The sequence below is a fragment of the Mustelus asterias genome, unplaced genomic scaffold (genome assembly GCF_964213995.1).
Source record: "Mustelus asterias unplaced genomic scaffold, sMusAst1.hap1.1 HAP1_SCAFFOLD_1555, whole genome shotgun sequence".
Lineage (NCBI taxonomy): Eukaryota > Metazoa > Chordata > Chondrichthyes > Carcharhiniformes > Triakidae > Mustelus > Mustelus asterias.
Window position 1 is genome coordinate 1 of NW_027591500.1, and position 13,693 is coordinate 13,693.

A 13,693-nucleotide genomic window follows, 5' to 3' on the forward strand; every position below is an offset into this window, starting at 1 on the left:
AGGGGGGGTCCAGGTGGGCGGGCGGGGGGGGGGTCCAGGTGGGCGGGCGGGGGGGGTCCAGGTGGGCGGGCGGGCGGGGGGGTCCAGGTCGGGCGGGCGGGGGGGGTCCAGGTGGGCGGGCGGGCGGGGGGGGGTCCAGGTGGGCGGGCGGGCGGGGGGGGTCCAGGTGGGCGGGCGGGGGGGGGTCCAGGTGGTCGGGCGGGGGGGGTCCAGGTGGGCGGGCGGGGGGGGGTCCAGGTGGGCGGGCGGGGGGGGGTCCAGGTGGGCGGGGGGGGGGGTCCAGGTGGGCGGGCGGGGGGGGGGTCCAGGTGGGCGGGCGGGGGGGGGTCCAGGTGGGCGGGCGGGGGGGGGTCCAGGTGGGCGGGCGGGGGGGGGTCCAGGTGGGCGGGCGAGGGGGGTCCAGGTGGGCGGGGGGGTCCAGGTGGGCCGGGGGGGCCCAGGTGGGCAGGGGGGCCCAGGTGGGGTCTCGGTGGGCAGGGGGGTCTAGGCGGGCAGGGGGTCTGGGTGGGCAGGGGGTCGGGGTGGGCAGGGGGTCGGGGTGGGCAGGGGGTCGGGGTGGGCAGGGGGTCGGGGTGGGCAGGGGGTCGGGGTGGGCAGGGGGTCGGGGTGGGCAGGGGGGTCGGGGTGGGCAGGGGGGTCGGGGTGGGCAGGGGGGTCGGGGTGGGCAGGGGGGTCGGGGTGGGCAGGGGGGTCGGGGTGGGCAGGGGGGTCGGGGTGGGCAGGGGGGTCGGGGTGGGCAGGGGGGTCGGGGTGGGCAGGGGGGTCTAGGTGGGCAGGGGGGTCTAGGTGGGCAGGGGGGTCTAGGTGGGCAGGGGGGTCTAGGTGGGCAGGGGGGTCTAGGTGGGCAGGGGGGTCTAGGTGGGCAGGGGGGTCTAGGTGGGCAGGGGGGTCTAGGTGGGCAGGGGGGTCTAGGTGGGCAGGGGGTCTAGGTGGGCAGGCTAGTGGGCATTGGGTCTAGGTGGGCAGGAGGGTCTAGGTGGGCAGGGGGGTCTAGGTGGGCAGGGGGGTCTAGGTGGGCAGGGGGGGTCTAGGTGGGCAGGGGGGGTCTAGGTGGGCAGGGGGGTCTAGGTGGGCAGGGGGGTCTAGGTGGGCAGGGGGGATCTAGGTGGGCAGGGGGTCGGGGTGGGCAGGGGGGGTCGGGGTGGGCAGGGGGGGTCGGGGTGGGCAGGGGGGGTCGGGGTGGGCAGGGGGGGTCTAGGTGGGCAGGGGGTCGGGGTGGGTGAGCTCCCTCACCTGTTGCCAGCATGTGGAGAGGCTGCAGTTTGCCGAAGGCCCGGAGCGCGGCCCCGGTGCAGTTCTGCCGCTCGCACAGCCGCACACAGTTGCGGTAATAGGGCTCCCGGTCCCCCTGGGAGCAGCGCACAGCCGGCAGGCTGCACACAACCCAGAGCAGGCAGCAAACGGCCAATTCCCCAACCCCCATCCTCCCGCCCGGCAGCAGGGCCGGCAGCATCCCGGCACTGGGCTCCCACACCCGGCCGGCCCCCCGCACTTCCGGCCTTTCCTCATTAACCATCCGCCACCAACACAGCCAAACAAAAGTTCCGGCCCCAGTCCGTCCCCTTGCTCAACCCCCAGCTGCCCCTCGCCCCGCCTTCCCACACCGACTCCTCCCCCAGATTGGCTCCTCCCCGAGTCTCTCGCCCCGCGGGGCGGTCAGCCCCCAGTCCTAGCCCCGCCCCACCCAGACTCCTTCCCCAGTGTGGCCCCGCCCCGCCCAGACCCCTCCCCCAGTGTGGCCCCGCCCCGCCCAGACCCCGCCCCCAGTGTGGCCCCGCCCCGCCCAGACCCCTCCCCCAGTGTGGCCTCGCCCCGCCCAGACTCCCACCCGTGTGGCCCCGCCCAGACTCCAACCCCAGTGTGGCCCCGCCCCTCAGACTCCTCCCCCAGTGTGGCCACGCCCCGCCTCGACTCCTCCCCCAGTGTGGCCCCGCCCCTCTCCCGCCTCCGGGCTGCGCTTCTCCCCCGCTCGCACCGGAAGTGGCTCGCGGCTGGCGGGACGATGCGGCTCGCGGGGCTGCTGCTCCTCACAGCGCTCAGCTCAGCCCGGAGAACAGGTGAGAGCCCGGGGTCCGGGAGACAGCGGAGCCCGGACCCAGCACCCACATTGGGCCCAGGCTTGGGGCTCCGATCCTGCAGCTGGGCCCCCGGGGGCGGAGTCGGGGGTCTCTGAGGCCCAGCAGTGAAGAGAGATTTCCCCCATATCCCTCTGAGCAAATACCCCTCTGACAGTGCAGCACTCCCTCAGCACTGACCCTCTGACAGTGCAGCACTCCCTCAGCACTGACCCTCTGACAGTGCAGCACTCCCTCAGCACTGACCCTCTGACAGTGCAGCACTCCCTCAGCACTGACCCTCTGACAGTGCGGCGCTCCCTCAGCACTGACCCTCTGACAGTGCGGCACTCCCTCAGCACTGACCCTCTGACAGTGCGGCACTCCCTCAGTACTGACCCTCTGACAGTGCGGCACTCCCTCAGCACTGACCCTCTGACAGTGCGGCACTCCCTCAGCACTGACCCTCTGACAGTGCGGCACTCCCTCAGTACTGACCCTCTGACAGTGCAGCACTCCCTCAGCACTGACCCTCTGACAGTGCAGCACTCCCTCAGCACTGACCCTCTGACAGTGCCGCACTCCCTCAGTACTGACCCTCTGACAGTGCAGCACTCCCTCAGCACTGACCCTCTGACAGTGCAGCACTCCCTCAGCACTGACCCTCTGACAGTGCGGCACTCCCTCAGTACTGACCCTCTGACAGTGCGGCACTCCCTCAGTACTGACCCTCTGACAGTGCGGCACTCCCTCAGTACTGACCCTCTGACAGTGCGGCACTCCCTCAGTACTGACCCTCTGACAGTGCGGCACTCTCTCAGCACTGACCCTCTGACAGTGCGGCACTCCCTCAGCACTGACCCTCTGACAGTGCGGCACTCCCTCAGTACTGACCCCCTGACAGTGCGGCACTCCCTCAGTACTGACCCTCTGACAGTGCGGCACTCCCTCAGCACTGACCCTCTGACAGTGCGGCACTCCCTCAGTACTGACCCTCTGACAGTGCGGCACTCCCTCAGCACTGACCCTCTGACAGTGCGGCACTCCCTCAGTACTGACCCTCTGACAGTGCGGCACTCCCTCAGCACTGACCCTCTGACAGTGCGGCACTCCCTCAGTACTGACCCTCTGACAGTGCGGCACTCCCTCAGCACTGACCCTCTGACAGTGCAGCACTCCCTCAGCACTGACCCTCTGACAGTGCGGCACTCCCTCAGCACTGACCCTCTGACAGTGCGGCACTCCCTCAGTACTGACCCTCTGACAGTGCGGCACTCCCTCAGTACTGACCCTCTGACAGTACTGCACTCCCTCAGTACTGACCCTCTGACAGTGCGGCACTCCCTCAGTACTGACCCTCTGACAGTACTGCACTCCCTCAGTACTGACCCTCTGACAGTGCAGCACTCCCTCAGCACTGACCCTCTGACAGTGTGGCACTCCCTCAGCACTGACCCTCTGACAGTGTGGCACTCCCTCAGCACTGACCCTCTGACAGTGCGGCACTCCCTCAGCACTGACCCTCTGACAGTGCGGCACTCCCTCAGCACTGACCCTCTGACAGTGCGGCACTCCCTCAGTACTGACCCTCTGACAGTGCGGCACTCCCTCAGTAAATACATGGTTTATGAGACTGGGGCCTGAGTAGGATTGTTGTCGGTGTCGACATGATTGGTTGGGTGGCACGGTGGCACAGTGGTTAGGACTGCTGCCTCAGTGCCAGGGACCTGGGTTCAATTCCTGGCTTGGGTCACTGTCTGTGCAGAGTCAGCACGATCTCCCTGGGTCTGCGTGGGTTTCCCCCAACAGTCCAAAAGATGAGCTGGTTAGGTGCATTGGCCATGCTAAATTCTTCCTCAGTACCTGGGCTAATAACTATCACTCCATCAATCTAAGAACATAAGAACTAGGAGCAGGAGTAGGCCATCTGGCCCCTCGAGCCTGCTCTGCCATTCAATAAGATCATGGCTGATCTTTTCGTGGACTCAGCTCCACTTACCCGCCCGCTCGCCATAACCCTTAATTCCTTTACTGTTCAAAATCTACCTATCTTTGCTTTAACAACATTCAATGAGGTAGCCTCAGCTGCTAAACTGGGCAGAGAATTCCACAGATTCACTACTATTAGGGTGAAGTAGTTCCTCCTCATCTCAGTCCTAAATCTGCTCCCCCTTATTTTGAGGCCATGCCCCCTGGTTCTGGTTTCATCCACCAGTGGAAACAATCTCCTTGCTTCTATCTTATCTATTCCCTTCATGATTTTGTATGATTCTATAAGATCCCCCCTCTAAATTTTTCTAAATTCCAAAGAGTATAGTCCCAGTCTATACAGTCGCTCCTCATAAATCAGCCCTCTCAAGTCTGGAATCAACCTAGTGAATCTCCTCTGTACCCTCTCCAATGCCAGTATATTCTTTCTCAAGTAAGGAGACCAAAACTGTTCACAGTACTCCAGGTGTGGCCTCACCAGCACCTTACATAGCTGCAACATAACCTCACTGTTTTAAACTCCATCCCTCTAGCAATGAATGACAAAATTCCATTTGCCTTCTTAATTACCTGCTGCACCTGGAAACTAACATGTCCCACACAGATTATCTGGTCAATATTACATTTTGTGTGTGGGATCTTGCTGTGTGCAGATTCGCTGCCACATTTCCGATATTACATCAGTGACTACATTTCAAAAAGCACTTCATTGATAGTAAAGTACTTTGAGGTTGAGACAATCTTCTTTTCTTTTCGTTATTGACACCTAATATCAAGTTGAAGCTGCAAGCTGCTGTGTTGTATGTCGCCATGTTGTGTTAATGATTACTAGCTTGTGTTTATGTCATTCAGTCACATGAAGACACAATTCTGAGGCATGTGCGATCTCTTAACTGCTGCTTTGATTTCCACCTCTCAGTCTCGGTGATTTCACGGTGGCACAGTGGTTAGCACTGCTGCTTCACAGCGCCAGGGACCCAGGTTCGATTCCGGCCTCGGATCACTGTCGGTGCGGAGTTTGCACGTTCTCCCCATGTGTGGGTTTCCTCTGCGTGCTCCAGTTTCCTCCCACTGTTCAAAGATTAGGTGGATTGGTCATGGTAAATGTGTGGTGGCCTGGGTAACATGCTGTTTTGGCGAGTTGATTGGAAAGACCTCTTGCACTGTAGCGATTGTATGGTTCTGAAGTTTGTGGGGTAATTGTACCTTGCTGATTTTTTTCCAAATTGATATTTCCTGTGATGATTTACTGTGGTCACAGAGGATATGGCCGACAGTGTAACCTGCAGCCACCATTAGATAGGAGGTAAAATTAATCTGGAAAAGTGGCTGTAGGCAGAGAGAACAATCAAAGTAAATGTCCTTGAGTGTGTTATTTTTTGAATATTGCAGCACTGTTGGATGGGCCAGTGCAGCTTGTGAAGCCTGTGTCAGAGTGATTGAGGCTCAGTCTGGTTGGTCAGGAATTTAATGTGACCAAGCATTATGTCATCTTGGCAAGTATTTTCCTCGAGGGCCACGTCATGTCTTGTGCTGCTGGTCAGTTCACGCTATTGCCCATCAAACTGTGCTAGTAATCTTTGTCACTGATTAGCTACTGAGAGGGTATGTGTGGTGGAAGCCAGTGGCAGCTCAGTGTCTTTAGTGTTGATCTTCCATCATGGCCGATAGAATCCAGAAGCAGGAGGAGGCCATTCGGCCCCTTCGAGCCTGCACTGCCATTCATTATGAACATAGCTGATCATCAAATTCAATATCCTGATCCCCCTTGCTGCCCGTATCCCTTGACCCCTTTAGTCCCACGAGCTATATCTAATTTCTTCCTGAAATCTCACAAAGTTTTTGCCTCAACTACTTTCTGTAGTGAATTCCACACATTCACCACCCTCTGGGTGAAGAAATTTCTCCTCACCTCAGTTCTAAAAGGTTTACCCCTTATTCTCAAACTATGACCCCTAGTTCTGGACTCCCCCATCACCGGGAACATTATTACTGAACCTACTCTGTCTAACCCTGTTAGAATTTTATACGTTTCTATGAGATCTCCCCTCACTCTTCTAAACTCCAATGAATATAATCCTAGCCGACTTAATCTCTCCTCATATGACAGACCTGCCATCCCAGGGATCAGCCTGGTAAACCTTTGCTGTATTCCCTCTGTGGCAAGCACGTCCTTCCTTAGATAAGGACACCAAAACTGCCCACAATACTCCAGGTATGGCCTCACCAACACCCTATACAATTGCTGTAAAACATCCCTATTCCTATACTCCTATCCTCTTGATATGAAGGCCAACATACCCTTTGCCTTCTTTACTGCCTGCTGTATCTGCGCGCTTACTTTCAGCGACTGATGCACAAGAGCTCCAAGTCTCACTGAGTATTCACCTCTCTCAATTTACACCCATTCAAGTAATAATCTGTCTTCCTATTATTGCTACCAAAGTGGATAACCTCACATTTATCCACATTATACTGCATCTGTCAGGCAGATGCCCACACACTCAGCCTGTCTAAATTACTTGAAGCATCTCTGCATCCTCCTCACAGCTCACCCTCCCACCCAACTTTGTATCATCTGCACGTTTGGAGATAATACATTCAGTCCCCTCTTCCGAATCGTTCAGACATAATGTGAACAGTTGCAGTCCTAGCACAGATCCCTGCGGAACCCCACTAGTCACTGCATGTCAATCAGAAAAAGACCCATTTGTGTCAAATCTTTGCTTCCTATCTGTTAACCAACTTTCTATCCATCTCGAGACATTACCTGCAATCCCATGTGCTTTAACTTTACATAGTAATCTGTTACAAGAATAAAAGAACATAAGAACTAGGAGCATGAGTAGGCCATCTGGCCTCTCGAGCCTGCTCTGCCATTCAATAAGATCATGGCTGACCTTTTTGTGGACTCAGCTCCACTTACCCACCCGCTCACCATAACCCTTAATACCTTTACATAGAACATAGAACAGTACAGCACAGAACAGGCCCTTCCGCCCACGATGTTGTGCCGAGCTTTATCTGAAACCAAGATCAAGCTATCCCACTCCCTATCATCCTGGTGTGCTCCATGTGCCTATCCAATAACCGCTTAAATGTTCCTAAAGTGTCTGACTCCACTATCACTGTAGGCAGTCCATTCCACACCCCAACCACTCTCTGCGTAAAGAACCTACCTCTGATATCCTTCCTATATCTCCCACCACGAACCCTATAGTTATGCCCCCTTGTAATATCTCCATCCACCCGAGGAAATAGTCTTTGAACGTTCACTCAATCTATCCCCTTCATCATTTTATAAACCTCTATTAAGTCTCCCCTCAGCCTCCTCCGCTCCAGAGAGAACAGCCCTAGCTCCCTCAACCTTTCCTCATAAGACCTACCCTCCAAACCAGGCAGCATCCTGGTAAGTCTCCTCTGCACTCTTTCCAGCGCTTCCACATCCTTCTTATAGTGAGGTGACCAGAACTGCACACAATATTCCAAATGTGGTCTCACCAAGGTCCTGTACAGTTGCAGCATAACCCCACGGCTCTTAAACTCCAACCCCCTGTTAATAAAAGCTAACACACTATAGGCCTTCTTCACAGCTCTGTCCACTTGAGTGGCAACCTTTAGAGATCTGTGGATATGGACCCCAAGATCTCTCTGTTCCTCCACAGTCTTCAGAACCCTACCTTTGACCCTGTAATCCACATTTAAATTAGTCCTACCAAAATGAATCAACTCACATTTATCAGGGTTAAACTCCATTTGCCATTTTTCAGCCCAGCTTTGCATCCTATCTATGTCTCTTTGCAGTCTACAACAGCCCTCCACCTCATCCACTACTCCACCAATCTTGGTGTCATCAGCAAATTTACTGATCCACCCTTCAGCCCCCTCCTCTAAGTCATTAATAAAAATCACAAAGAGCAGAGGACCAAGCACTGATCCCTGTGGCACTCTGCTAGCAACCTGCCTCCAATCTGAAAATTTTCCATCCACCACCACCCTCTGTCTTCGATCAGACAGCCAGTTACCTATCCAATCGGCCAACTTTCCCTCTATCCCACACCTCCTCACTTTCATCATAAGCCGACCACGGGGGACCTTATCAAACGCCTTACTAAAATCCATGTATATGACATCAACTGCCCTACCTTCATCAACACACTTAGTTACCTCCTCAAAAAATTCTATCAAATTTGTGAGGCACGACTTGCCCTTCACGAATCCGTGCTGACTATCCCGGATTAATCCGCATCTTTCTAAATGGTCGTAAATCCCATCCCTAAGGACCTTTTCCATCAATTTACCAACCACCGAAGTAAGACTAACCGGTCTATAATTACCAGGGTCATTTCTATTCCCTTTCTTAAACAGAGAAACAACATTTGCCATTCTCCAGTCCTCTGGCACTATCCCCGTGGACAGCGAGGACCCAAAGATCAAAGCCAAAGGCTCTGCAATCTCATCCCTTGCCTCCCAAAGAATCCTAGGATATATTTCATCAGGCCCAGGGGACTTATCGGCCTTCAGTTTATTCAAAACTGCCAGGACATCCTCCCTCCGAACATCTATTTCCTCCAGCCCATTAGCCTGTAACACCTTCTCTTCCTCAAAAACATGGCCCCTCTCCTTGGTGAACACTGAAGAAAAGTATTCATTCATCACCTCGCCTATCTCGACTGACTCCATACACAAGTTCCCACTACTGTCCTTGACCGGCCCTAACCTCACCCTGGTCATTCTTTTATTCCTCACATAAGAGTAAAAAGCCTTGGGGTTTTCCTTGATCCGACCCGCCAAGGACTTCTCATGTCCCCTCCTAGCTCTCCTAAGCCCCCTTTTCAGCTCATTCCTTGCTAACTTGTAATCCTCAATCGAGCCATCTGAGCCTTGTTTCCTCATCCCTACATAAGCTTCCCTCTTCCTTTTCACAAGACATTCCACCTCTTTCGTGAACCATGGTTCCCTCACTCGGCCATTTCCTCCCTGCCTGACAGGGACATACCTATCAAGGATACCCAGTATTTGTTCCTTGAAAAAGTTCCACTTTTCATTAGTGCCTTTCCCTGACAGTTTCTGTTCCCAACTTATGCCCCCTAATTCTTGCCTAATCGCATCATAATTACCTCTCCCCCAATTGTAAACCTTGCCCTGCCGTACGGCCCTATCCCTCTCCATTGCAATAACAAAAGACACCGAATTGTGGTCACTATCTCCAAAGTGCTCTCCCACAATCAAATCTAACACTTGGCCCGGTTCATTTCCCAGTACCAAATCCAATGTGGCCTCACCTCTTGTCGGCCTTTCCACAAATTGTGTCAGGAAACCCTCCTGCACACACTGCACAAAAACTGCCCCATCCGAACGATTTGACCTACAAAGGTTCCAATCAATATTTGGAAAGTTAAAGTCCCCCATGACAACTACCCTGTGACCCCCACACATATCCATAATCTGCTTAGCAATTTCTTCCTCCACATCTCTATTACTATTTGGGGGCCTATAGTAAACTAACAACGTGACCGCTCCTTTCCTATTTCTAATCTCAGCCCATATTACCTCAGTGTGCAGATCCCCCTCGAAGTGCCTTTCCGCAGCCGTTAAACTACCCTTGATTAACAATGCCACTCCTCCACCTCTTTTACCTGCTTCCCTACACTTACTGAAACATCTATACCCTGGAATGTCCAACAACCATTCCTGTCCTTGTTCTACCCACGTCTCCGTAATGGCCACAACATCGTAGTCCCAAGTACCAATCCACACCCCAAGTTCATCTACCTTGTTCCGGATGCTCCTTGCATTGAAGTAGACACACTTCAACCCACCTTCCTGTCTACCGGTACCCACCCTTGAACCTGATACCTTCCCCAATACCTCACCACCCTCACTGACTTCTGGACTACAACTCCTTTTCCCACTCCCCTGACAAATTAGTTTAAACCCCCCTGAAGAGCCGTATCAAATTTCCCTCCCAGGATATTGGTGCCCCTCTGGTTCAGGTGCACCCCATCCTGTTTGTACAGGTCCCACCTTCCCCAGAATGTGTTCCAATTATCCACGTATCTGAAACCCTCCCTCCTACACCATCCCTGCAACCACGTGTTTAACTGCACTCTCTCCCTGTTCCTCAACTCGCTATCACGTGGCACCGGCAACATACCAGAGATGACCACATGTTTTGTCTTGGCTCTCAGCTTCCAGCCCAGCTCCAGAAATTCCTGCTTTAAATCCCCGTCCCTTCTCTTACCTATGCCGTTGGTACCAATGTGTACCACGACTTGTGACTGTTTCCCCTCCCCCTTCAGAATCCGGAAAACACGGTCTGAGATGTCACGGACCTTGGCATCCGGTAGGCAACATACCATCCGTGAGTCTCTTTTGCTGCCACAGAACCTCCTATCTATCCCTCTAACTAACGAGTCCCCAATAACTATTGCCCTCCCGCTCTGCCCCTTAACCTCCCGAGCCACAGAGACGGACACAGTGCTTTACTGTTGAAAAATTTATCTATCCTTGCCTTAAAAACACTCAATGAGGTAGCCTCAACTGCATCACTGGCCAGGGAATTCCACAGATTCACAACCCTTTGTGTGAAGAAGTTCCTCCTCAATTCAGTCCTAAATCTGCTTCCCCTTATTTTGAGGCTGTGACCCCTAGTTCTAGTTTCACCCGCTAGTGGAAACAACTTCCCTGCTTCTATCTTATCTATTCCCTTCATAATCCTATATGTTTCTATAAGATCTCCCCTCATTCTTCTGAATTCCAATGAGTATAGCCCCAGTCTACTCAGTCTCTCCTCATCAGCCAACCCTCTCAACTCCGGAATCAACGTAGTGAATCTCCTCTGCACCCCCTCCAGTGCCAGTATATCCTTTCTCAAGTAAGGAGACCAAAATTGTACATAGTACTCCAGGTGTGGCCTCACCAGCACCTTATACAGCTGCAACATAATCTCGGTGTTTTTAAACTCCATCCCTCTAGCAATGAAGGACAAAATTCCATTTGCCTTCTTAATTACCTGCTGCACCTGCAAACCAACTCCTTGAGATTCCTGCACAAGGACACCCAGGTCCCTCTGCACAGCAGCATGCTGTAATTTTTTACCATTTAAATAATAGTCAATTTTGCTGTTATTCCTACCAAAATGGATGACCTCACATTTACCAACGTTGTACTCCATCTGCCAGACCCTCGCCCACTCACTCAGATTATCTATATCCCTTTGCAGACTTTCAGCATCCTCTGCACACTTTGTTCTACCACTCATCTTAGTGTCATCTGCGAATTTTGACACACTACACTTGGTCCCCAACTCCAAATCATCTATGTAAATCGTAAACAATTGCGGTCCCAACACTGATCCCTGAGGCACACCACTAGTCACTGATCACCAACCAGAAAAACACCCATTTACCCCCACTCTTTGCTTTCTGTGAGTTAACCAAACCCCTACCCATGCTAATACATTACCCGTAACACTGTGCACCTTTATCTTATGGAGCAGTCTTTGGTGCGGCACCTTGTCACGTGCCTTCTGGAAATCCAGATACACCACATCCACAGGTTCCCCATTGTCCACTGCACATGTAATGTTCTCAAAGAATTCCACCAAATTAGTCAAACATGACCTGCCCTTCATGAACCCATGCTGCGTCTTACCAATGGGACAATTTATATCCAGATGTCTCGCTATTTCTTCCTTGATGTTAGATTCAAGCATTTTCCCTACTACAGAAGTTAAGCTAACCGGCCTATAGTTACCTGTCTTTTGTCTATCTCCTTTTTTAAACAGTGGCGTCACATTTGCTGTTTTCCAATCTGCGGGAACCATCCCAGAGTCCAGCGAATTTTGGTAAATTACCACTAGTGCATTTTCTATTTCTCTCACCATCTCTTTTAGTACCCTGGGATGCATTCCATCAGGACCAGGAGACTTGTCTACCTTTAGCCCCATTCACTTGCCCAACACTACCTCTTTCGTGATAATGATAGTTTCTAGTTATGTGAGACCTTGTTGAAAGCCTTCTGAAAGTCTCAATAAACCACATCCACTGGTTCTCCTCGCTCAACTCTACTAGTTACATCCTCAAAAAAATTCCAATAGATTCGTCAAGCATGATTTCCCTTTTGTAAATCCATGCTGATTTTGTCTGATTATACCACTGTCTTCCAAATGCTGAGTTATGAAATCTTTGATAAAAGATCCTAGCAACTTCCCCAGTACTGACGTTAGGCTCACTGGCCTATAGTTCCCAGTTTTTTCTCTTGTCTTCCTTTTTGAATAGTGGGCTTACATTTAGCTACCCTCCAATCTGTAGGAACTATTCCAGAGTCCAAAGAATTTTGGAAAATAACCACCAATGGATCTACTATTTCAAGGGCCACTTCCTTAAGTACTGTGGGATGAAGATTATCAGGATCTGGAGATTTATCCACCTTCAATCCCATCAATTTCCCCAAAACCGTTTCTCTACCAATGCTGATTTCCTTCAGCTCCTCACCAAAACATGTTTCTCTCAGAACATCTGTTACATTACATAATCTCTTTTCGGACAGTGATGGGGCTGTGGATCGTTGTGATAAGGGGGTATGAGGGTGGGAAGAATTTGGCCAGGGTCTGCTGGTTCCTAACCTGTGACCTGCTATGTGCTTGGGCAGTTTTGAGCTCAGTATTGGTTCTCCATGTGATTAATAAACTTGCAGACATTTTCCAGATGAAACGCATGAATAATATTTAAATGTAGTATTTTATTTTGGATGAAGATGTGTGCCTATGCAGCTCAGGGTGTGGGAGCTGTTCCTACTCTGTTTGACCATGGGACTAAGTGTGATTGGTTTGCAGTGTGAAGCCCAGAGAACAGGGATAGGGCAGGTTAGGGTTCAGCAAGTTGTCAGTGTTGTTGTGAAACACAGGAGAGAATATGGAAATGTCATCGAGCTCTCAGTCATAATCCTTGGGATACATAGACGGAGAACAGCCTTTGTCCTTGTTTTCAGCCTGGATGAACTCTATGAAGCAGACACCAGGTTCTGCTGTTCCTGAAGTTTGCCAGCTCTCAGAGGGCAGTATCAAAAGCCCCATGCACATTCATTAAATCTTCTGGTTGAGCCAGTTTTTAATGAACTTGTTGTTCTGTGAAGCTATGTGAGCAGCCTGTTTGTGTTATAGTTGGTGTTGTGTTTAGCCTGAAGTCTGTCAGACGAGTTAATCCTGTTTCTCTATTTCCTTGGAGCACCTTGAGCAATTGATGCTCACAGCGTGACTGTCTGAAAGGCACAATCCTTGTGTCAGAGTTACATGGTGTACTGTGCCTGGAGCCAGAGTTTTGTTTACATCTCACTGTTTTACTAAAGGGCGGCTCGAGAGATTAGTCCTTGATTCATGGGAACTTTGCACTTTGAACTCACCAGGAACAAAGTCTCCAATTATTCTTTTCCCAGAATATCACTTGAATTGTTCAATGTCCTCCTGATAACATCGCAAATGATCTTATTGCTCAGTTTACCTTGTCTAAGCTTCCTCTTGTCTCTGTGGGCTTTCTGCCCTCAATCCACAGGTTATTGAATAGATCAGCACAGCTAGTGAAGTATGTGCTACCCCTGCCCATGCATACCTGGGTTAACAGTCCCCCTGCCCATGTGCCTCTGCCCCA

The 13,693-nt window shown here is 52.2% G+C and overlaps 1 protein-coding gene across 1 annotated transcript in view; it reads left to right on the top strand.

The window, feature by feature from the left end:
• Positions 1-1,923: 1,923 nt before the first annotated feature.
• The window catches only part of LOC144488427 (receptor tyrosine-protein kinase erbB-2-like), a gene marked incomplete at both ends in the record, with an annotated part of 75,679 nt that continues 63,909 nt past the window's right edge, over positions 1,924-13,693 (top strand). The window contains one exon of the mRNA XM_078206500.1: positions 1,924-2,057. Within this exon, the coding sequence (XP_078062626.1) occupies positions 1,924-2,057 (134 nt within the window). The remainder of the gene's footprint in view (positions 2,058-13,693) is intronic.